The sequence below is a fragment of the Ranitomeya variabilis genome, chromosome 3, assembly GCF_051348905.1.
Source record: "Ranitomeya variabilis isolate aRanVar5 chromosome 3, aRanVar5.hap1, whole genome shotgun sequence".
In the NCBI taxonomy this organism is placed as follows: Eukaryota; Metazoa; Chordata; class Amphibia; order Anura; family Dendrobatidae; genus Ranitomeya; species Ranitomeya variabilis.
The window spans coordinates 113,819,905-113,843,534 of record NC_135234.1 but is presented as its reverse complement, the minus strand read 5'-3'; the positions used below and the strand labels follow the sequence as shown (position 1 = coordinate 113,843,534).

Sequence of the window (23,630 nt, the reverse complement as noted above, 5' to 3'; positions counted from 1 at the left end):
AGCCCACCAGGACCACAGCCACCAACTGTTAAATGTAAGTTTTGAAGACCCCAAATCTGCTGCTTCAATGTGTAGAGCAGATTGCAAGTGTCTTTAAACTTACAGAAAAACCAGGACCACAGCCGCCGCCTGTCAGCCCAGGACCAGCCCACCAGGACCACAGCCACCAACTGTTAAATGTAAGTTTTGAAGACCCCAAATCTGCTGCTTCAATGTGTAGAGCAGATTGCAAGTGTCTTTAAACTTACAGAAAAACCAGGACCACAGCCGCCGCCTGTCAGCCCAGGACCAGCCCACCAGGACCACAGCCACCAACTGTTAAATGTAAGTTTTGAAGACCCCAAATCTGCTGCTTCAATGTGTAGAGCAGATTGCAAGTGTCTTTAAACTTACAGAAAAACCAGGACCACAGCCGCCGCCTGTCAGCCCAGGACCACAGCCGCCGCCTGTCAGCCCAGGACGAGCCCACCAGGACCACAGCCACCAACTGTTAAATGTAAGTTTTGAAGACCCCAAATCTGCTGCTTCAATGTGTAGAGCAGATTGCAAGTGTCTTTAAACTTACAGAAAAACCAGGACCACAGCCGCCGCCTGTCAGCCCAGGACCAGCCCACCAGGACCACAGCCACCAACTGTTAAATGTAAGTTTTGAAGACCCCAAATCTGCTGCTTCAATGTGTAGAGCAGATTGCAAGTGTCTTTAAACTTACAGAAAAACCAGGACCACAGCCGCCGCCTGTCAGCCCAGGACCACAGCCGCCGCCTGTCAGCCCAGGACCAGCCCACCAGGACCACAGCCACCAACTGTTAAATGTAAGTTTTGAAGACCCCAAATCTGCTGCTTCAATGTGTAGAGCAGATTGCAAGTGTCTTTAAACTTACAGAAAAACCAGGACCACAGCCGCCGCCTGTCAGCCCAGGACCACAGCCACCGGCTTACTTCCACAACAATGTCCTCTTCTGACAGCCCTCCTCCACAGCAACAGCGTGTATCGGTAAGTTAACACAAAATATATATATATATTTTTTTAAATTTACGTTTTTTTGGATCACTACATGCATAAATTATGTTTCAACAGGAAGCTGAATCAGATGAGGAGCTGTCAGAAGGGGGCGAGATGGGTGGAGAGATGCAAGTGGAGGAGGAACCAAGTGTAAGTAGTGGTGAAACAGTTGCTTCGCACATCACACTGCACCATACACAAAACAGATTTTCATACATAACTAAACACAGAAAATATATGCTTACCTATAACTGAGAATTTGTTTCCTTTATTTCAGGCTGCTGCTGCTGCTCCTGCTGCTGCCGCTGAAGGTTCTCCCACACACTCCCAGAGTCGGCGGACTCGTCGCCGCGGTCGGCCATCAGTGAGTTTTTTTTTTTTTTTTGGGAGGGGGTTTCTATTGGTACTTTAGTGTTTCAGTGTACTAATTTGTTTGTTTTTCTTCTTTTTTTTGGCACAGGCTTCACAGCGTGCTCCCGCAGAAGAGGATGATGATGATGATGATGATGATATCGACATCGACAGCCTCGTTGAGGAGGTTCGCGAGCGGGAGCCGCTGTGGAACATGGCTGACCGCAGGCATGCCGATACCGGTGTCACCCGTCGGCTCTGGGACGAAGTGTGTCGCAACCTGTTTCCAAGGCGGGAGAGCCTTCATCCTCAGCAGCAGAGCAAACTAGGTAAGTATTCACTTTCCAGTGATGTTTTGAGCTGACTGTAATGTATTGCATTTACCAATTTTTTTTTTTTTCTTTTGATTCTTGTCTTCACAGTTGGAAAGGTTAGGAAGCGGTGGCGGTCACTGAGGGATCGCTTTAAGAGGGAATTCAACGATGAGATGAAGGCCCCGAGTGGCTCTGCAGGAAGGAAGAGGAGCAAATACAAATATGGCCAGGCCCTCTCCTTCCTGAGGCGAACCATGCTGAGCAGAGTGTAAGTATTCTACAGCCCACTAATAACCATGTTAACCTGTCTACTTAGTTTGCTTTCAGTCAGGGCTTTTTCATTCCAATGTATTAATTTCTTTTGTTTTTTCTTTCACAGCACCTTCTCCAGCCACCGGGCGCCTGCATCTTCCTCTGCGCCCTCTGGAGCGATCCCTCCTGAGTCCGCCACTGAGGGCCACGTCGGTAGGCCCCACACCTCTGTCCCCTCCTCTGACCCCTCTGTCCCCTCCTCTGACCCCTCTGTCCCCTCCACTTCATCCGCCCCAAGCAGTGGAGCATTATTGCAGGCTTCATTGCTCGCATCTGATGCTGAACAGTTAGCGTTCCCTTTACCCCACCCCTCTGATCCTGCCACCTCGACACCACCATTAGGTTCGTGGCGGCAGCGACAGAGGGGTCAGGAAAGGAGCTATGCTACTGAGTTCTTACACCTGAATGCATCCTTCCAAGGCTCTTTCAAAATTTTGGGAGAGCAAGTGACTGCTGGTTTCAACATGGTGCAGTCACGCATCAGTGAAACAAGCCAGGAAACCAGCAGTCGCTTGGATAGGCTGCATTCAGCTGTAAGTCCCGATCCGGCCAATATTTTTTTCCAATCCATGCTCAGGAGCATGGAGAAGCTTTCTTTTGAGCAACAGATGCGGGTAATGAATACCTGCCATAATGCTCTACTGCAGGCCGTTAATGAATCTACCCACACACCTACCCACACCTCCACTCCAATTCCACCCCAGGCCCCATTTCCACACCATACCCCCCATTACCAAACCCAGCCCCAATACCCACACCAGCACCATTACCAAACCCAGCCCCAATCCCCACACCAGCACCATTACCAAACCCAGCCACAAACCCAGCCACAAACCCCACGCCAGCCCCATTACCCAACCCAGTCCCACTACCCTACCCAGTCACAATACCCAACCCAGTCCCCACAACAATCCCGGCCCCCAGACCAAATTACTTCCCCAATGTTTTCTTTACCCAGCTTTTCTCTTCCCCCTACCCCAACACCACCCCCCTCTGGTCAGCCTCTTGGTTTTACCCCCCCTTCCACTGCACCCCAAACAAGTAGGGTTTCCCCACCTATCGACGTGGTCCAACCTTCCTGCCCCTCCTCCTCTCATATCTCCACCCAACAATTTCAAGACTTGTAAATATGTTTTTTAAATGTTTATAAAATTTTGCAAAGTTTTCCAAAAAAAAAAAAGGAAAATAAAAAATATCTATTTTTTTGGCAAAAAAAAAAAAAAAAAAGAGAGTTAAAATAAAATTCTGATTATAATTCTACTCTTTGTGTGTGTGTGGATTTCTTAAGGTAATATAATAAAAAAGGTTTAATAAAAACAAACACCAGACATGTTAAAGGTATAACAAAATGGTTTTACTAGCAAGAAAACCACGTTTTTTGGCTTTTTTTTTTTTTTTTTTTTTTTTTGGGCAGAAACACATTTTTTACATAAACAAAACACATGGGAAACAGGTTACACATGGGAAAATGGGAAACAGGTTACACAATCATGTCTTGCCACGGGATCCGCCCGACAGGTGAGACTAAATAATCGGCGAACTGGTCCCTCATCCTTGTAACTGAACTTGTAGAGCGAACCGAGCTGCTGCGGTAGTCCCACAAGGTGGTCTCCAAATCTTCATCATCCAAGGAAACGGGCTCCTTTGACAGGACAAAGTTGTGGAGCACCACACAGGCTTTAACTACCTCATCTATAGTTGTTGTTTTCAGTTTGATAGCCGTCAGCAGAACTCGCCACTTCGCCGTCAATATGCCAAAGGAACACTCCACTACTCTTCGTGCTCTAGTAAGCCGGTAATTAAAGACCCGCTTGGTATGGTTTAAGTTCCGGCTACTGTACGGTTTCAGTAGGTGCGGCGACAGTTGAAAGGCTTCATCACCTACAAAAACATATTCCAGGGCTGGTTCAGTTGTTCCTGGCAGTGGTCTGGCTGGCGGTAAATCGTAGCTCTCTCCATAAAGGCAACGACCCATCGGAGAGTTTTTAAGAACTTGCGAATCGTTGGACCATCCATATGCTCCGATGTCCACGGCAAGGAACCTGCAGTTGGCATCTGCAATAGCCATAAGGACGATGGAGAAATACTTCTTATAATTATAATACTCCGATCCTGTTCCTGCCGGTTTCGCAATCCTTATATGTTTCCCGTCAACTGCACCCACACAATTAGGGAAATTGCAAATTTGCTGAAACTCTTCAGCACTTCGCAACCAGATTTCCATGGATGGTTGGGGGATATACTCTGGTTGCAAAGTGGTCCAAACAGCCCGACATGTGTCCTTCACTATTCCAGAGATAGTTGAAATGCCCAGCCTGAACTGATAATGGAGCGAAGTCATAGATTCACCCGTAGCTAGGAAACTTAAAAAAAAAAAAAAAAAAAAAAAAAATGTTAGAAAATATTGCACAGACCAACAAGTTTTAATATGGCACTGTTAATTTTTTTTTAAGGACGGGACACCCAATAAAACCAGCATGAAACCGGTGTAAAAAAACAGTGGAATGTCCGCCAAGAAAACCCAAATTACATGCTGCAGAAAATAGTGCGCAGTATGCCAGCGCAGTATTGTCTGCAGCATGTAATATAACATTAAAAATGACCAATGAAAGAAAAAAAAGCAGTTGCATGTCATCAAACCCAAAAAACTTTAAAAAAAAAAACTGCAGAAAATGCAACGCAATATTTCAGCGCAGTATTTTCTGCAGTCTGTTATCTAACATTCAATATCAGCAATGACATTTAAATAAAGCAGTGGAATGTCCGCCAAGAAAACCCAAATTACATGCTGCAGAAAATAGTGCGCAGTATGCCAGCGCAGTATTGTCTGCAGCATGTAATATAACATTCAATGTCAGCAATGAAATAAAAAAAGAGGCTTACCGCAGGGTCACCATCAGCCGCTCCGCCGGTGTGATAGCAAGCCTCATCCTTGTGTCCTGTCTTCGGATGACATCCTCCATTTTTGCAAGCAAAAAATCAAAATGTTCAATCCTCATCCGCACGTAGTTGTGGAATTTGTGTGGATTGTGCCGCAACTCCAGGTACAGAGTGGACTGGACACCCCGGGTCATCCGTAGCTCATTAATCGGATGAATCCACAGTCGTCTCCGTCTCCGTTGCTGCAGAAGCATCCTACGCCTTTCCGCTGCCGCCTCCTTCTCCCGCACTATGATATCCAGGCGATTTGTCTCAAAGATAACGTCGGTAACCAAACTAGCAATCCTCCCAAGAACACCTTCCATCGCTGCCACAAAACTAAAACCCACAAAGATGGGCTGTAAAAACAGTAACTATATACAGGTCCTTCTCAAAAAATTAGCATATAGTGTTAAATTTCATTATTTACATAGTTACATAGTTATTGAGGTTGAAGGAAGACTTTAAGTCCATCTTGTTCAACCCATAGCCTAACCTAACATGCCCTAACATGTTGATCCAGAGGAAGGCAAAAAAAACCCATGTGGCAAGGAGTAACTCCACCATGGGGAAAAAAATTCCTTCCCGACTCCACATACGGCAATCAGACTAGTTCCCTGGATCAACGCCTTATCAAGGAATCTAGTGTATATACCCTGTAATATTATACTTTTCCAGAAAGGTATCCAGTCCCCTCTTAAATTTAATTAATGAATCACTCATTACAACATCATATGGCAGAGAGTTCCATAGTCTCACTGCTCTTACAGTAAAGAATCCGCGTCTGTTATTATGCTTAAACCTTCTTTCCTCCAGACGTAGAGGATGCCCCCTTGTCCCTGTCTCAGGTCTATGATTAAAAAGATCATCAGAAAGGTCTTTGTACTGTCCCCTCATATATTTATACATTAAAATAAGATCACCCCTTAGTCTTCGTTTTTCCAAACTAAATAGCCCCAAGTGTAATAACCTATCTTGGTATGGCAGACCCCCCAGTCCTCTAATAACCTTGGTCGCTCTTCTCTGCACCCGCTCCAGTTCAGCTATGTCTTTCTTATACACCGGAGACCAGAACTGTGCACAGTATTCTAAGTGTGGTCGAACTAGTGACTTGTATAGAGGTAAAATTATGTTCTCCTCATGAGCATCTATGCCTCTTTTAATACATCCCATTATTTTATTTGCCTTTGTAGCAGCTGCCTGACACTGGCCACTGAATATGAGTTTGTCATCCACCCATACACCCAGGTCTTTTTCATTGATGGTTTTGCCCAGAGTTTTAGAATTAAGCACATAGTTATACATCTTATTACTTCTACCCAAGTGCATGACCTTACATTTATCCCCATTAAAACTCATTTGCCATTTATCAGCCCAAGCTTCTAGTTTACATAAATCATCCTGTAATATAAAATTGTCCTCCCCTGTATTGATTACCCTACAGAGTTTAGTGTCATCTGCAAATATTGAAATTCTACTCTGAATGCCCCCTACAAGGTCATTAATAAATATGTTAAAAAGAAGAGGGCCCAATACTGACCCCTGTGGTACCCCACTGCTAACCGCGACCCAGTCCGAGTGTGCTCCATTAATAACCACCCTTTGTTTCCTATCCCTGAGCCAGCTCTCAACCCACTTACACATATTTTCCCCTATCCCCATTACTCTCATTTTATGTATCAACCTTTTGTGTGGCACCGTATCAAAAGCTTTGGAAAAGTCCATATACACTACGTCCACTGGGTTCCCTTGGTCCAGTCCGGAACTTACCTCTTCATAGAAGCTGATCAAATTAGTCTGACATGAGCGGTCCCTAGTAAACCCGTGCTGATACTGGGTCATGAGGTTATTCCTCTTCAGATACTCCAGTATAGCATCCCTTAGAATGCCCTCCAGGATTTTACCCACAGTAGAGGTTAAACTTACTGGCCTATAATTACCGAGTTCAGTTTTTGCCCCTTTTTTGAATATTGGCATCAAATTTGCTATAAGCCACTCCTGTGGTACAGACCCTGTTATTATGGACTCTTTAAAGATTAAAAATAATGGTCTATCAATGACTGTACTTAGTTCCTGCAGTACTCGGGGGTGTATCCCATCCGGGCCCGGAGATTTGTCAATTTTAGTGATTTTTAGACGCCGCTGTACTTCCTGCTGGGTTAAGCAGTTGACATTTAATGGGGAATTTTTATCACTAGTCATATTGGCTGCCATGGGATTTTCTTTTGTAAATACTGATGAAAAAAAGTCATTTAGCAGATTGGCTTTTTCCTCATCCTCATCCACCATTTCACCCAGACTATTTTTAAGGGGGCCAACACTGTCATTTTTTAGTTTCTTACTATTTATATAGTTAAAGAATATTTTGGGATTATTTTTACTCTCTCTGGCAATGAGTCTCTCTGTCTCAATCTTTGCTGCCTTGATTTGCTTTTTACAGAATTTATTTAATTTTCTGTATTTATTTAATGCCTCATCACTACCTACTTCCTTTAATTCTCTAAATGCTTTCTTTTTGTTCCTTATTGCGCCCCTAACAGCTCTATTTAGCCATATTGGTTTCCTCCTATTTCTAGTATGTTTATTCCCATACGGTATATACTGTGCACAGGTCCTATCCAGGATGCTAATAAACGTCTCCCATTTTCTTTGTGTATTTTTGTGTCTCAGGATATCGTCCCAGTTAATTGCACCAAGATCCTCTCTCATCCGTTGGAAATTTGCCCTCCTGAAGTTTAGTGTCCTTGTCACCCCCCTACTACCCATCTTATTAAAGGTTACATGAAAACTTATTATTTTATGATCACTAGTCCCCAAGTGACCCCCAACCCTTATATTTGATATGCGGTCTGGCCTGTTGGTTAATATTAGGTCTAGCAGTGCCCCCCTCCTTGTTGGGTCCTGAACCAGCTGTGAAAGGTAATTGTCTCTCATAGTTGTCAAAAACCGATTACCTTTGCTGGAACTGCAGGTTTCTGTTCCCCAATCTATTTCAGGGTAGTTGAAGTCCCCCATAATAATGACTTCTCCTTGAGTCGCAGCTTCATCTATTTGCTTTACGAGGATATTCTCCATTGCTTCCATTATTTTTGGAGATTTATAACAAACCCCTATCAGTAATTTATTATTTTTTCCCCCTCCTCTTATCTCCACCCACAGGGAGACATTTACCATAATGTAATGATTACAATTAAACTTTCATATACTATAGATTCATTATCCACCAACTGAAATTTGTCAGGTCTTTTATTGTTTTAATACTGATGATTTTGGCATACAACTCCTGATAACCCAAAAAACCTGTCTCAATAAATTAGCATATTTCACCCGACCAATCAAATAAAAGTGTTTTTTAATACCAAACAAAAAAAACATCAAATAATAATGTTCAGTTATGCACTCAATACTTGGTCGGGAATCCTTTGGCAGAAATGACTGCTTCAATGCGGCGTGGCATGGAGGCAATCAGCCTGTGACACTGCTGAGATGTTATGGAGGCCCAGGATGCTTCAATAGCGGCCTTAAGCTCATCCAGAGTGTTGGGTCTTGCGTCTCTCAACTTTCTCTTCACAATATCCCACAGATTCTCTATGGGGTTCAGGTCAGGAGAGTTGGCAGGCCAATTGAGCACAGTAATACCATGGTCAGTAAACCATTTACCAGTGGTTTTGGCACTGTGAGCAGGTGCCAGGTCGTGCTGAAAAATGAAATCTTCATCTCCATAAAGCATTTCAGCCGATGGAAGCATGAAGTGCTCCAAAATCTCCTGATAGCTAGCTGCATTGACCCTGCCCTTGATGAAACACAGTGGACCAACACCAGCAGCTGACATGGCACCCCACACCATCACTGACTGTGGGTACTTGACACTGGACTTCAGGCATTTTGGCATTTCCTTCTCCCCAGTCTTCCTCCAGACTCTGGCACCTTGATTTCCGAATGACATGCAAAATTTGCTTTCATCAGAAAAAAGTACCGTATTTTCCGGCGTATAAGACGACTTTTTAACCCCCGAAAATCTTCTTAAAAGTCGGGGGTCGTCTTATACGCCGGGAATCGACTTGTACGCCGGTGTATATGGTGGGTGGGGAGGGGGAGTGATCCTGATGACGAGGGGGCGTCTCACAGGAAAGTGAGTAATCCCCATTACCTTATCCTAGCGGTGCAGCGTGGGGGTGTCAGTGCTGGGAGCGGCGGCGGCTGCTGTGTTCTGGTGCGGCGGCTCCTCTTCTGTGTGGGGCCTCTGTGCTGTGAGGTGGCGGCGGCAGCGGCGTATCTTTATCCAGTTGGGGCTCCTCCGGCATCTCCTTAGCCCTGGAGGCCCCGCCGCAACTCCATCGGTGCAATGTGGTGGCCTCCGGGAAAATGGCCGCTGCTCAGATTCAGATCTCGTGTCCCGAGATTTCGGGACGAGATCTGAATCTGAGCAGCGGCCATTTTCCCGGAGGCCACCGCATCGCACCTATTGAGCTGCCTCCGGGAAAATGGCCGCTGCATTGCACTCGTGGAGTTGCGGCGGGGCCTCCAGGGCTAAGGAGATGCCGGAGGAGCCCCAACTGGATAAAGATATGCCGCCGCCACCGCCACCGCCACCGCACAGCACAGAGGCCCCGCACAGAAGAGGAGCCGCCGCACCAGAGCACAGCAGCCGCCGCACCAGAGCACAGCAGCCGCCGCCGCCACTCCCAGCACTGAGACCCCCACGCTGCACCGCTACGATAAGGTAATGGGGGATACTCACTTTCCTGTGAGACGCCCCCTCGTCATCAGGATCACTCCCCCCCCCCCCCAAAAGGCACATATTCACCGGCCCTATAAGACGACATAGGGTGTATAAGAAGACCCCCGACTTTTAAGAAGATTTTATATTTTAACTGGTAAAGTTGGGGGGTCGTCTTATACGCCCAGTCGTCTTATACGCCGGAAAATACGGTACTTGGGACCACTTAGCAACAGTCCAGTGCTGCTTCTCTGTAGCCCAGGTCAGGCGCTTCTGCCGCTGTTTATGGTTCAAAAGTGGCTTTACCTGGGGAATGCGGCACCTGTAGCCCATTTCCTGCACACGCCTGTGCACGGTGGCTCTGGATGTTTCCACACCAGACTCAGTCCACTGCTTCCTCAGGTTCCGGTCACCTCTTCTCGTTGTACAGCGTTTTCTGCCACATTGTTTCCTTCCAACAGACTTACCATTGAGGTGCCTTGATACAGCACTCTGGGAACAGCCTATTTGTTGAGAAATTTCTTTCTGGGTCTTACCCTCTTGCTTGAGGGTGTCAATGATGGCCTTCTTGACATCTGTCAGGTCGCTAGTCTTACCCATGATGGGGGTTTTGAGTAATGAACCAGGCAGGGAGTTTTTAAAAGCCTCAGGTATCTTTTGCATGTGTTTAGAGTTAATTAGTTGATTCAGAAGATTAGGGTAATAGGTCATTTAGAGAACCTTTTCTTGATATGCTAATTTATTGAGACAGGTTTTTTGGGTTATCAGGAGTTGTATGCCAAAATCATCAGTATTAAAACAATAAAAGACCTGACAAATTTCAGTTGGTGGATAATGAATCTATAGTATATGAAAGTTTAATTGTAATCATTACATTATGGTAAATAATGAAATTTAACACTATATGCTAATTTTTTGAGAAGGACCTGTAGTTTTTCAAATTTTCCAGTAGCCAATCAAATTTGGGAGCCTCCCATTTTAAAAACGGATGCGTCGGAAAAACGGATACAACGGATGGTAAAACGTATGCAACGTATGCAACGCATCCAGTATTTTCGACGGAAACGTTTAGCGGATTTGCGACGGATCCGTCGAAATGCTGGATGCGTGGCATACGTTTGTCACCGTTTTTCACTTTTTTGACGCATCCGTTTTTTCGGCAAAAAAACGGATTTGCGACGTAATGCAGTTAACGCTAGTGTGAAACTAGCCTAAGTCAGTTTTAAGTGATTTAAAAATGGCATCTAAAATCTCTCATTTACAAGGTCTCATAAAATAATAATAATAATTTTATATCTTTAACGCCAACATATTCCGCAGCACTTTACATTTCAGAGGGGGCTTGTATAGACAAAAGACTGTTATGCTGTAATCAGCATAACAATAATCACCTAAATCAACAGATGCAAAGAGGAATGAGGGCCTTGCTCACAAGCTTACAATCTATAAGTAGAGGGGAATATTTGTAGTCTGGAGGTGTATAGTTTGGCCTAGGCTATTTTACACCCCGGGTACAGTTTAGTCTAGGACAGTTTATCCCACGGAATATACTCTGGCCCAGGCTCGGACTGGCCCACCGGAGAACCGGAAGATTCTCTGGTGGGCCCAGGGACTGGCACCTGCTGGCATACTGGCCAGCAGCTGCCTAGGGCCCCACTGCTCCAGGGCCCCCAGCCAGTGGCTATAGGGCCCCTGAGTCAAGGGGGCCCGCCCTGTGCCAGCGTAGCAGCAGCTGGAGGCAGGATCCTGTCCCCGCTGCTGAAGCAAAATGAATATTCATGCTTCCCCACGCCCCTATGGGCGTGGAAAGGCGTGAATATAATTTCTCTTTAATAGCGGGCAGCATTAGCTGCTGGCTGCAGCTATCACTGCAAACATGTAAAGCACCACATACACACACGCAGGCACACGCACACAGTGCAGCTCACCTCCCAGCGTCCTGCTTCCTGTCTGAGACCGCCCAGCTGGATGACGTCATCCAGTGCGCTGTATCAGACAGAAAGCTGCCACCGAGGAAGAGGCTGCAGGATGTGCTGCTGCGGGGAGGGGAGCTGTGCTGTGTGTCTGTGTACCTGCGTGCGTGTGTGTGTGAGATGAGCTGCTGCTGCAGTGAGCTGTGCTGTGTGTGTGTGTATTGTGGTGAAGAACAATGATATTGGTGGGAGGAGCCAATGATGGAGGTGATGGGCAATGATGGTGGGGAGACAATGATGGAGGTGATGGGCAATGATTGTGGTGGGGAAGCAATGATGGAGGTGAGGGGAGGCAATGATGGAAGTGATGGGCAATGATGGTGGGGGAGGCAATGATGGAGGTGATGGGCAATGATGGTGGGGAGGCAATGATGGAGGTGATGGGCAATGATGGTGATGGTGGGAGGCAATGATGGAGGTATCGAAATGGGCAATGATGGTGGTGGGGGAGGCAATGATGGAGGTGATGGGCAATGATGGTGGTGGGCAGAGGCAATGATGGAGGTGATGAAATGGGCAATGATGGTGGTGGGGAAGGCAATGATGGAGGTGATGAAATGGACAATGATGGTGGGAGAGGAGGCAATGATGGGGGTGGTGGAATGGGCAGTGATGTGGGTTGTGGGGGAGAATGATAGGGGTGGTGGGGGAGAAAGCAATGATGGAGGTGGTGATGAGGACAATGATGGGGGTGGAGAGGGACTGCATTATACTTTATGAGGGGGCTACATTATATTCTGTGGGGGGACTGCATTATTCTCAGGGGACTACATTATATTATGGGGGCTACATCATACTATATGAGGGGACTACAGTATACTCTATGGGGGGCTGCATTATATTCTGTGTTGGGGCTGCATTATTCTCTCAGGGGAGTACATTATATTCTGGGGGCTACATCTTACTATATGAGGGGGGCTACAGTATACTTTATGGGGGGCTCCATTATATTATGTAGTGGGGCTGCATTCTCTCAGGGGACTACATTATATTCTGGGAGGCTACATCATACTATATGAGGGGGCAGCATTATGCCCTATGAGGGGGCTACAGTATACTCTGGGGGGCTGCATTATATTCTATGATGGGCTGCATTATACTATATGAGGGTGGCTGCATTATACCCTATGAGGGTGCTACATTATATTCTATGGTGGGGACTGCGTTATACCTGAGGGGGTTGCATTATATTTTGTGGGGTGCTGCATTATATTCTTTGAGAGGGGACTACATTATATTTTATGAGGGGCTACATTATATTCTATGAGGGGTTGACATTATATTCTATGAGGGGGCAACCCCAACCCTTGCTACATAATTAAGACGTGTACTACGTTATATCATACCCCGATATTAGCGCTTTTTACCGCACAATTGGTGGTCTTGTATCTATTTCTATGTAGCTACATAGTGGGCCCCAAGAATGATTTTCACTGGTGGGCCCAAGGTGCTCCAGTCCAACGCTGCTCTGGCCTGGGCCAAACTGTTTAATTTGAACGGGGATTAATTTGGCCTGTTAAACTAGGACCCTGACATCTTGCAGGCCTACATCCTACAGCTGCCTCCCAACTCTACCACAGGATCCAACTGTTTGGCCCAGGGACCCAAGGCACCCCACCAAAAGTCTGGGGTATGCGCCCTGCCCCAGGTAATAGTTGCTTGTGGTGGCAATTCTTAGGTGCACTAAAGGTCAAAAGAAAAAAATGAAAGTATTATTTTCTTTTTTTAAATAAATGTTACTTCCCTAAGAATTTTGCATATAGGGCAAGGGTGCACAACATTTTATGGTCCAAGGGCCACTTTGTCATACAAGTTTTGTGTATTTGAGAAGGATATTGAGTTTCTGCTTCAAAAAATCAATGTGAACACATCCAAACGTAAATTTAGTTTTTCGCTTAGAAACTCAATTAAATCTTCCTCATAATATCAAAACTAAATTTTGAGTATTTTTCAGCTTTAACATAATAATAATAATCTTTATTTATATAGCGCCAACATATTCCGCAGCGCTTTACAGTTTAACAGTTTCAAACACAACAGTCATAGGTAACAATGTTAACAATACAGTAATAAAGCAAAATAAGACAAAATAAGATGACCCTGCTCGTGAGAGCTTACAATCTACAATGAGGTGGGGAGATACAAAGTACAGGTGTGTATTTACAATGATGTATTTACAATGATGGTCCAGCCATCTTCAGGGGGTGGGGGGTAGATGGAGATAGTGAATGGGCTACACACACACACAAACATAAAATGACTTTGATTAGGGAACGTGATAGGCCGCTCTGAACAAATAAGTTTTGAGCGAGCGCCTAAAACTATGCAAGTTGTGGATGGTCCTAATATCTTGGGGTAGAGCATTCCAGAGGATTGGCGCAGCACGGGAGAAGTCTTGGAGTAGGGAGTGGGAGGTACGGATTAGTGCAGAGGTTAATCGAAAGTCGTTTGCAGAGCGCAGCGGTCGGCTAGGCCGATAGACAGAAATGAGGGAGGAGATGTAAGGGGGTGCCGCACTGTGGAGAGCTTTGTGGGTGAGAACAAGTACTTTGAATTGTATCCTGTAATGAATGGACAGCCAGTGTAACGACTGGCGAAGAGCGGACAAGTCCGAGTAAGGATTGGCCAGATGGACGACCCTGGCTGCTGCATTAAGGATAGACTGGAGAGGTGAAAGTCACGTGAGGGGGAGGCCAATTAATAGAGAGTTGCAGTAGTCCAGACGGGAGTGGATTAGGGCGACAGTGAGAGTTTTTGTTGTCTCCATGGTGATCAATTGCAGTTTCAGGTAAGCCCCATATACACTTGTATCAAGTAAACTTGCAACTCCCAGTATGTCCTTAACAATGGCAAGGTGATACGGGGAGTTGATACCAGCCATCATCAGACTCTGGACCATACAGGAACCACAGTACTGATGAGATGCAGGAACGATCACAAATAAACATTCACATTGAAGTACCTTATAGATGACATCTTCTCTGATCGACCCCATCCCTTTTGTTTCCACGTAGTACAGATGCCATGATGAGATTTCATGTCCAAAGCTCATCTGTGCAAACATCCCTCTTCTCCATCTTCAGCAGCACATCCTGGCACGGTGCCCTTAAAAATAAAAGTGTATTTATACTGCCCCATAAATAAAGATATCTCCCATGCTGCACCCCTGAATAAATAATTGCCCCTTTCTGTGCTTCCTGCACAAAATATCCCTGTCACACTGCCTTTCTCCATAATATTGTCTCCACACTGACGCTCTCCGTAATGGATGCCACATACCCCCCCCTTCCCCGCCAAACACAGCACTTCCGCGGGCTGGAACATAGCAAATGCAAACAGGTGTTACAAGGAAACTGGCAATTAATTTTTGGACATGCATGTCAACAGGTAAAACAGGTTAAAAAAATATTTCTTCCCTTTATGGGCGGTACTCCAAATTTTAACGTTGCAATTTAAATAACAATACTATCAAGCAGAGCATAAAACATTGTCATTCTGCAGTAAAACTTTAGCATACTTGCAATAAACATTAACACCGTTTGCAATGAACTCTTCTTCCTTGAGCTCACCTGGTCAGTCTTAATTAAAGGCAGCAAAACATTAGTAAAACATTTTCCTCTTAAGTGCAAATAAACATCTTTATATCCAGTTCTATAAAACTTTCTCTATCAAGTTCAGTAGGTTTCAATGGGATCCCAAACTGGGGCATCCCTCTCTTTAGTGCAATATGGGGAACCCGCCTCAAACCTCCAATGTAGGCCTTTGCTGTGGCTTCAAGGCATAGCTGGTCTCCACGTTGAACCACTTCTTCGGCCACACCAGACAGTTTTTGTTCTTTGGTCTTCTATTAAAGGGGTAGAGTGTCCTACTCTCACTCTTAAAGTGGTGATGTAAAACCAACAAGGAGCACATTAAGATGTGCTAACTGTGTAGAACTAAAGTTCTGGTCACTCGTGGTCCATGACCCTATTGTCTCTGTTTTAACAGGAACTAAACCTTACCAGGTTAATGTAGCGATCAAATTTACACTTTATCAACTATTTACAGTTACATGCTATCTCTTGCTCACTTCTGCTGTGTCCAGGGCAGTACCTGGTGCTGGCCACTCCCTGGCCGGGGGAAGTTCGTGTGCCAATGTTACTCCAGGTAACACAAAGAGGTCATCATGGCCTATGAAGTCATGCACAGTCAGATCATGTCCTGCCACCGGTGTCTGAGTGGCCTGGGAACATACTCCAATCGGTTTTGTTGCTACCGCAGTCTCCGGAGTTAGTGTACAAAATGTCAGGTTGGCATAGGCTGTAGGGGTTAGTGCTGCAGTTGGAGTGGCAGCTGAAACCGTTTTGGCTCCAGGTGTAGTTGGCACTGCTTGTGTCTCAGGTCTTGTAGCCTCCGAGTCAGGAGCGGTGCTTCTGCATTTCTGTACATTCAGGGCATACCAGCCTTTCTCACCAAAATGCCGGGTGTAAGTCACACAATCCCCTGGATACAGATCCCAATCCAGGTGTCCCTCTAGGAGGAGAGATTCCACATCCCGCCGGTTAACAAACACCTATGCCAGTAAGTCAGACTCCTTTATAAATCCCCAGCCTCTTTTTAGTCTAAAGGCAACTATGGTGCCCTGCCTCAGCGGGCCCTGGTTTGCGTGTCTTGCCCTGCGGGCCTGGGCCTTGGTCTGCAAATCCCTCTCATCCATTGCCATACGCTGGGCATTGCGTTCCTTGTCCTTCACCTCCCACTTAAGGGCTATCTGCTGGTTATACCCCTCCCAGCTACGGACTTCCACCTTTTTCTCTATCCTTCCTTTCTTCCCCAGGGAACCTGATTAAATCTGTCCCCGGGTTTGCCAGGCGGTATACCACTTTCTCCATGTATACCTCCCAGGGCAGATTCATGGGCTGGAGCGAAGCCCTCAGATGACTCTCTATGCCTGAGGAATGGTCCCAGTCCAGAGGGGTATGAACCTGGCCAGGTTCGCAGACTGGCAGTGTGGTTAACGGGCCCATTAAAAGCTCCTCGGCTACCGGGGCAGGGTCGGTGACAGTACCTGCGTTTGGTGTTGTTCCGGTATCGGTCGTCTCCTCCACTGAGATCAGGGATTACTGGATTGAACGCTGCCCCACCAGCTTCACCTTCAGGGCCGCTTTCCACCGGGACACTGTGGACAGTTGCATCTGCAGGAGTTGATTGCTGAGCGCCTCTACTTCAGCTCCCAGGAACTCCGGGACCTCTGCTGACAGCTGGCTTTGGTTTCCATCCTGTTGGTTGGGGGGGCACTTTGCTTCCACCCCATGCTCTGGGTCTCTACCACTCGCCAACTTGCCATCTGAGTCTTTTCTTGCACCCAGGTCCCGTTCACGATTTCACCTTCATGGGTGGAGTTTCTTTTTCTTCCTTTTCTCGCCATCACAAATCAGAAGGTAGATCTCACTGGCCGACTGACATGTTCTTAGGGCACAGAAATACTTAGAGTGGGCGGCCATGATTTTTGTGTCCTTGCTCTGGTACTGCCCATGGTGACACGCCCCTCAGCACACCATGTGGGATAGAAATGGCAGCAATTCAATAGTTCAACACAGTCTATGGTGCACAGGACCCAGTTTTCTGGGTCGGTCCATCCTGTTCATGATGCCAAGTTGAAGCGCCCCCAAGGGCTGTGGGGTACTCGGTACCGGATCAGCACAGTTCTTAAAGGGTATGTGTCACGGCAGGGGTGATCCGGTCTGTGGCCCTGGGTGTCCAATAGAAGTGAAATTGTAATTAAAGGGATAAATAAAGTTTATGGGGTAAAATGTTCATGATGCCACCTGTGGTACTTGGCAATAAAGGTGTTAGCCGACGCTGCTTCAGAGTCTGATGGGGCCGATGGTGATGCAGCAGAGTTGATGCAGCTCTCCACAGGTAGAGCTAGACCCCAGGGCAACTGTATGAATAAATGATGAGATGATGGTGGTTGTGGTAGGCTGGGCAAGTGTTGCCGAAATAACGCAAGGACACAGTAAGGTGCAGTTTCCACTTTACTCACAGTTCTCCAGTCCACAAACGCCAGCTGGATGCTGTGTTCTCTGGGTCAGTGGTCCAGCAAACTCCCAGGTAGTTTGGGATGCACCTTTCCAGGACTCCGTTCGTATACCTTTCTCTGTCTGTCTCACTATACTGGCTTCCACTTCTCCTGCCCAGAGACTTACCTACAGTGTCCCAAGCCAGCAGCCATGAACCTGGTCAAAAGCCACAGCCTCCGGTTTCTTAGCTGAAGTTTAAGTATTCCACTAAGTTGGGGCCAGTACCCTGTCTACGACCTGGTCCCTCCACATCTGCATGCGGGCCCCATGGGTGGCTTCTGCATTTCCCGTGCCCCTAGGACTCCTTCTCTGCAATCTCTCCCTCTCTTTTAGTCTTTTCTCTCTCTCTAGCTCCCACTGATAAGGAGCTTCTTCTCCATGTTTGCTCCACTCCTTCTCCTCCCTCCTTCTCTCTGACTCCCCTGCTCTACCTACCACACCCACCACCCATTCCTATCCAGCCTGGGATGAGGCCTTCCTCCCTAAGGGTATGCCCAGGTGCCCCAACTGAACTGATGTGTGTTGGATGTGAGTGTTAGAGTCCTGGGTAGTGCTCCCTCCTTACCTGAGAGTGGGATACCACACCTCTGCATGAGGTGCAGTACCTCTGGCGACTGGACCCCAGGGGCGCCACACCGTAATTTCTCCCAACCACAGTTCCTCTTACTAATTCCCTCCCACACAGCTCCTCTTCGTAATATTTTCCCCACACAACTCCTCTCTAATATTCCCTCCCACACAGCTCCTCTCTGTAGATTCCCCCACACACAGCTCCTATTATTAATTTTCCCACAAACACAGCTTTTCTTCATTATCCCCCTTACAGCTCCTCTTCATAATATTACCCCCACACAGCTCCTCTCCGTAATATTCCCCCTGACACAGCTCCTCTCCATAATCCTCCCATAGCGCTTTTTCTGGCACATTCGGGCCTCCTCTGCGCTGCGGCACTGGCGACAGTAAAAGTGTGATGAGGTCACAGTGTGGTGTGGTGACCTCATCACACTGCTGAAGGTCGGGGCAGGGGCTGATGAGCACTATCCTGCTCTGCCCCAGTTCCGTCACCAAAGTGTTTAATCGGAAAGCGGACACGAATACAGTAGAATATAGGGAGCTGGGAACCGGAGTCTCCTGGTTCTTTGCAAGCGCACAACATTCTTCGGTGGGCCACATGTCACCAGAGGGCTGTATGTTGTACATGTCTGATCTAGGGCAATCGCATATTGTTAACCATATAATATGCCAATACATGGGAAAAACTGTATGCTGAAGACATATTCTATCCGGAATAGTCTGTTAGCTATATTGGGAATTTCAATTAACGACATAATTGATGCAGTAGAGGCACCATTGGAAAAGTGTACATTTTAATAATGACATTTTACAAAAATTACATTTAAGCAAAACATCTATGAGACAAATTTATCTGCCCCAATTAATTTAACATCCAGTAAGCGCAGAGAATAAATTAGGTTTAACAAATGTGTTGGAAATCTTTGAGTAACTTGAGTAATTACAGCAATTGAGAGAACAGTTGCACACGTCTTGGACGGGACAGACAGAGGAGAAAAACCATGACCTGGCAAGACTCATCTGGTTTAGTGAGGTGGCACAGAACCTCACTTCAAAGGCAGGTCAGTTGATTTGAGAAGGACAATATTAGTCCAGTCTTTGGAGACTATGACGTACAAGCTGAGCCCTAGCCAAAGTGTCACAAGCTCATTGAGTTTGACAAGCCCTGTTGAATTTCATTCAGTCTGTCAAACACCGTTAATGCTGTGTATTATGCCCAAAAGCTTATGCAATCCACCCAATCTTCTTACTTGTGTGAACAAGTCTGGTAAGCTAAATCAATGTAAAATTTCCATCAAATACATTTGCTTCATTGTAATTTGCTTCTTCAGTTTTCTTTATCCAATATTGGATATCAAATTTTCGACGACTTATTATCCATTTCTGTATGGTTTATCAGCCGTAAATCATGACCGCCAAGAACTAAGCTTTAGAATGATTAAACTTTGTAAAGGGTTTGTAAAAATATATAGCATTTGGCCAACGGAGCTTGATTTTTGGTAGTAATATCTATGCCAAACATTCTGAAAATTCAGTCCGCTATTCTCTTCCCACATCAGAGAATTCACCAGAAATTTAATTTAGATATTTGACCTCAATAAATAGGTAACATGATCTTTTAGCTATCATGGAAAAAAGGACATATACAGTATATCAGACAGGCACCTTTCATACTATCCTGATTCCAACTGAAATAATACAAGCAAACAAAAATGTAAAAAACAAAAGTGCACCTTTTCCACATTACTACAATACAATCTTGTACTCTTTGACATCTGTTTGTGACATTAGCCACAATCCTTCAATTGGAAGTATTCACTACTGGGTGTTCTAAACAATAGCACTGTCCAACAAGAAAAAGTCAAGAAGAAAGCATTTCATCTTCATCTCCATCAAAAGCTATGTGAAGCAGATGTATCACCTGTTATACCTGTCAGCAATGCAAAGCTTTTGGCTGATATTGGGTCATCACTTCTTATTGGGGTTCTGTATAATAACATGGGTGAAATGGACCTAGCCCACTAGAAACATGCACCAGAAATGTATGAGGTGCTGCTTCTATACTGATTTCTCACTGATTTTTTACTAACACTGGGGACTTGACAAAGACATATGCAAGGTCTAGCTATTATTTACAGGTAAAGAAAAGCTAATAATGTACCTGAAAACCAACAGAGCTACAAGCGCTTCAGTGGTAAGGTCCATGTACAGTATATGACCATATTAAGGACTAATAGTACAGTGTCCATAGACTTCCATTAAGCCATATGTCCAATTTTCTAAGAAGGCCTTCTTTTGGGAGAAGACTTTTCTAGAATCAATGACCAAATAATGTGGTGCCACTTAGAAACACCATAGAGTTTCACGTGAAGGGCTATGGCTCTGTAATTTGAAATTGTGAGGACTCTGTGTGCTTTTCAAGTTCTGTGCAGGAACTGGAATGTATGTTTTGAAAATGGGGTGACAAGGCAAAATAGCTTCAAAGTTGAGGTGAAGTATACAGTATAAAAAGTAAATATATTACATCTAATTGTGATCATTATATCATTACAGTAAAGAATCAAGAGACTAAGAACAAGATGTTACCAGATAAATGAGAACGAAGGATCTTGGAAGACAAGTCGAAGTCTAGTTTTCAACTGTCTTTCAGCCAACTTACATATCAGAATAAATAGGTAACAGAATGAAGGGATATACTGTACTCACAACTATTGGAGCAGTTTTTAGAACAGGCTAAAATGTGAACGCTGGGGAAATGATGGTTATAGTAATCAAGGAAGGAAAGACCGATACTATAGATTAACTTGTCACTGCAATTTATATTTCACATTTTTCAGATTTACAGGCCTCTGAACTTCTGATTTATTCTTGCTATCCAATACTATAAATTGATGCAGAAGAATGCATCTAGCATTGCAGAAAATATACAGTATAAATCATACTCCAGAGTCAAGGTACCTTCTAAGCTCACAGGTGAAATCTGTTCTCAGATAGCAGTTGCAATAAGGTCCAGTAACACTTAATTTTATCCACATTACCAATAGGTTAGGAATAAAGAGAGATAGAATCAATGTTTTGTGACATACTGTAAAGAGAAAGGAGAAGATGAAAGTGGACTCTGTTTTATGGTGTAGGGTTTGACCCTCACGACAGAAGTGTTAGTATTTAATTTCCCCTTCACACTCATTCCCTCATTCCATGCCTCCCAAAAAGCAATCTCACAATCTATTTTAACACAAATTGCAGTTTGTATGGTGAAAAGAGTCCTACTTAAGTTCTTGATGGTGGAACTAAACAGGACAGAGCTATCACTTTACAGAAGCGCCATACTAAGAGCATGGACTACCACTTGGTGCAACTATATCTACAGTTGCATAATTTGATGTCCATGCACTTTTAGACTTTATATTAAGAACACTTTACTATCTGTTTTAAGGGAAAATTGTGTTTTGTTTTCAAAGAAATTCGAAGAAATACTCCAAAATATTAGAGTCCAAAGGGGTTAGAGTGTTGGATTGTCTTATTTGAATAGTCACTTTTTGTTACAATGGCCCCCTGATGATAAGACGATCACAAGTTGACCTTTTTCTGGGAAGAGCTGTGGGAAGCATCTTCTCTAACATGGGTCTTGGGTACCATGAGCTCTTATCCTACCTCTACAAATTCCAGACTAGAAATTGACCTCTCAACATAGATCTCATCATACATTACTACTGATGAGTATATGAACATGAAAGCCAGAACAAGTTTTGGAAATAAAGAATGGGAGTAATTAATAAATTTGCCACCTAATGAAAAAAAGGAAGCTCAGGTCTCATCCATGTGTGATATAGAAATAGAAAACCTACTGTGAGCATTTATGAAAGTGGCAAATAACTGGTTGGGCCTTAGTGGGTATTTGATCTCCACATTTTCCATGTGAATGATAATTCTAATTCTTTCACTAGGTAAAAATGTAGCAGTCCGATCATAAGACCTGTGCGGAACAGGAACTATTACATTGCAATGAGGGACATTATGCATAATGTAAGGAGCAAATTAAGAAATAAGGCTTGTGTGTTGATAAACTTTATACTAGTTTCTTTTTCCCTTTAATATGTCTCTCAACATTACAATTGAAGAAAGAAGAGACATCTTAATGCGATCGCGTTGTTCCGGTGTTCTGGAAAGAGTCCCTGGATCCAAAATGGCCACGGGGCTCCTTCCGGGTCCTTCACTGAGGTGGCTTGCTGGCACCTGCTCAGAGCAGGCGCCGGAAAGCCTCCTGCACTGCCTGTCAGATCACTGATCTGACACAGTGCTATGCAAAGTGTCAGATCAGCAATCTGATGAAATATAGTGATGTCCCACCCTGGGATAATGTTATAAAGTGTAAAAAAAAAAAAATCCTCAAATAAAGAAAAAAATAAATAAATATTTTCCAATAAGTCCATTTATTTATGTAAATAAAAAAAAACAATAAAAGTACACATATTTGGTATCGCCGCGTCCATAACGACCTGCTCTATAAAACTATCCCACTAGTTAACCCCTTCAGTGAACACCGCAAAAAAAAAAAAAAAAAAAAAACTAGGCAAAAAACAACGCTTTATTATCATACCGCCGAACAAAAAGTGCAATAAAATGTGATAAAAAAGACAGATATAAATAACCATGGTACTGCTGAAAACGTCATCTTGTCTCGCAAAAAAAAGCTATAGCTCTCAGAATAAAGCAATGCAAAAACAATTATTTTTTATATAAAATAGTTTTTTTTGTGTAAAAGCGCAAAAACATTAAAAAAATGATGTATCACTGTAATCGTACTAACCCGAAGGATAAAGCTGCTTTTTCAATTTTACCACATGCGGAATGGTATAAACGAAACGCCCCCCCCCCAAAAGAAATTCAGGAATTGCTGGTTTTTGTTCATTCTGCCTCACAAAAATCGGAATAAAAAGCGATCAAAAAATGTTATGTGCCCAAAAATGGTACCAATAAAAATGTCAACTTGTCCCGCAAAAAACATGACCTCAAATGACTCTGTGGGCCAAAATATGGATAAATTATAGCTCTCAAAATATGGTGATGCAAAAACTATTTATTGCAATAAAAAAAGTCTTTTAGTGTTTGACGGCTGCCAATCATAAAAATCCGCCAAAAAAAGCTATAAAAGTAAATCAACCCCCCTTTATCACCCCCTTAGTTAAGGAAAAATAATAAAATTTTTAAAAATGTATTTATTTCCATTTTCCCATTAGGGTTAGGGTTGGGGCTAAAGTTAGGGTTAGGGTTGGGGGTAAAGTTAGGGTTAGGGTTGAGGCTAAAGTTAGGGTTGGGATTAGGGTTAGGGTTGGGGCTAGGGTTGGGGTTAGGATTAGGGTTGGGAATAAAATTAGGATTACGGTTGGGGCTAAAGTTAG

The 23,630-nt window shown here is 44.5% G+C and overlaps 1 protein-coding gene across 1 annotated transcript; it reads left to right on the top strand.

Moving 5' to 3' along the window:
* The first annotated feature begins 1,017 nt into the window (after positions 1 to 1,017).
* Positions 1,018 to 15,587, top strand: LOC143817627 (uncharacterized). Its single transcript, XM_077299119.1, has 4 exons — positions 1,018 to 1,684; positions 1,778 to 1,937; positions 2,049 to 2,861; positions 15,581 to 15,587. Exons 1-4 carry the CDS (start codon positions 1,570 to 1,572, stop codon positions 15,585 to 15,587), a joined length of 1,095 nt encoding a protein of 364 aa, XP_077155234.1. The 5' UTR covers positions 1,018 to 1,569.
* The last annotated feature ends 8,043 nt before the right edge of the window (positions 15,588 to 23,630 follow it).

Excerpts from the sequence above, each read along its gene's own strand:
- LOC143817627 (XM_077299119.1), top strand. The coding sequence starts at position 1,570 with ATGGCTGACCGCAGGCATGCCGATACCGGTGTCACCCGTCGGCTCTGG. Across the intron at positions 1,685-1,777 it reads TCAGCAGCAGAGCAAACTAG|TTGGAAAGGTTAGGAAGCGG; the intron begins GTAAGTATTCAC and ends TTGTCTTCACAG. Across the intron at positions 1,938-2,048 it reads CGAACCATGCTGAGCAGAGT|CACCTTCTCCAGCCACCGGG; the intron begins GTAAGTATTCTA and ends TTTCTTTCACAG.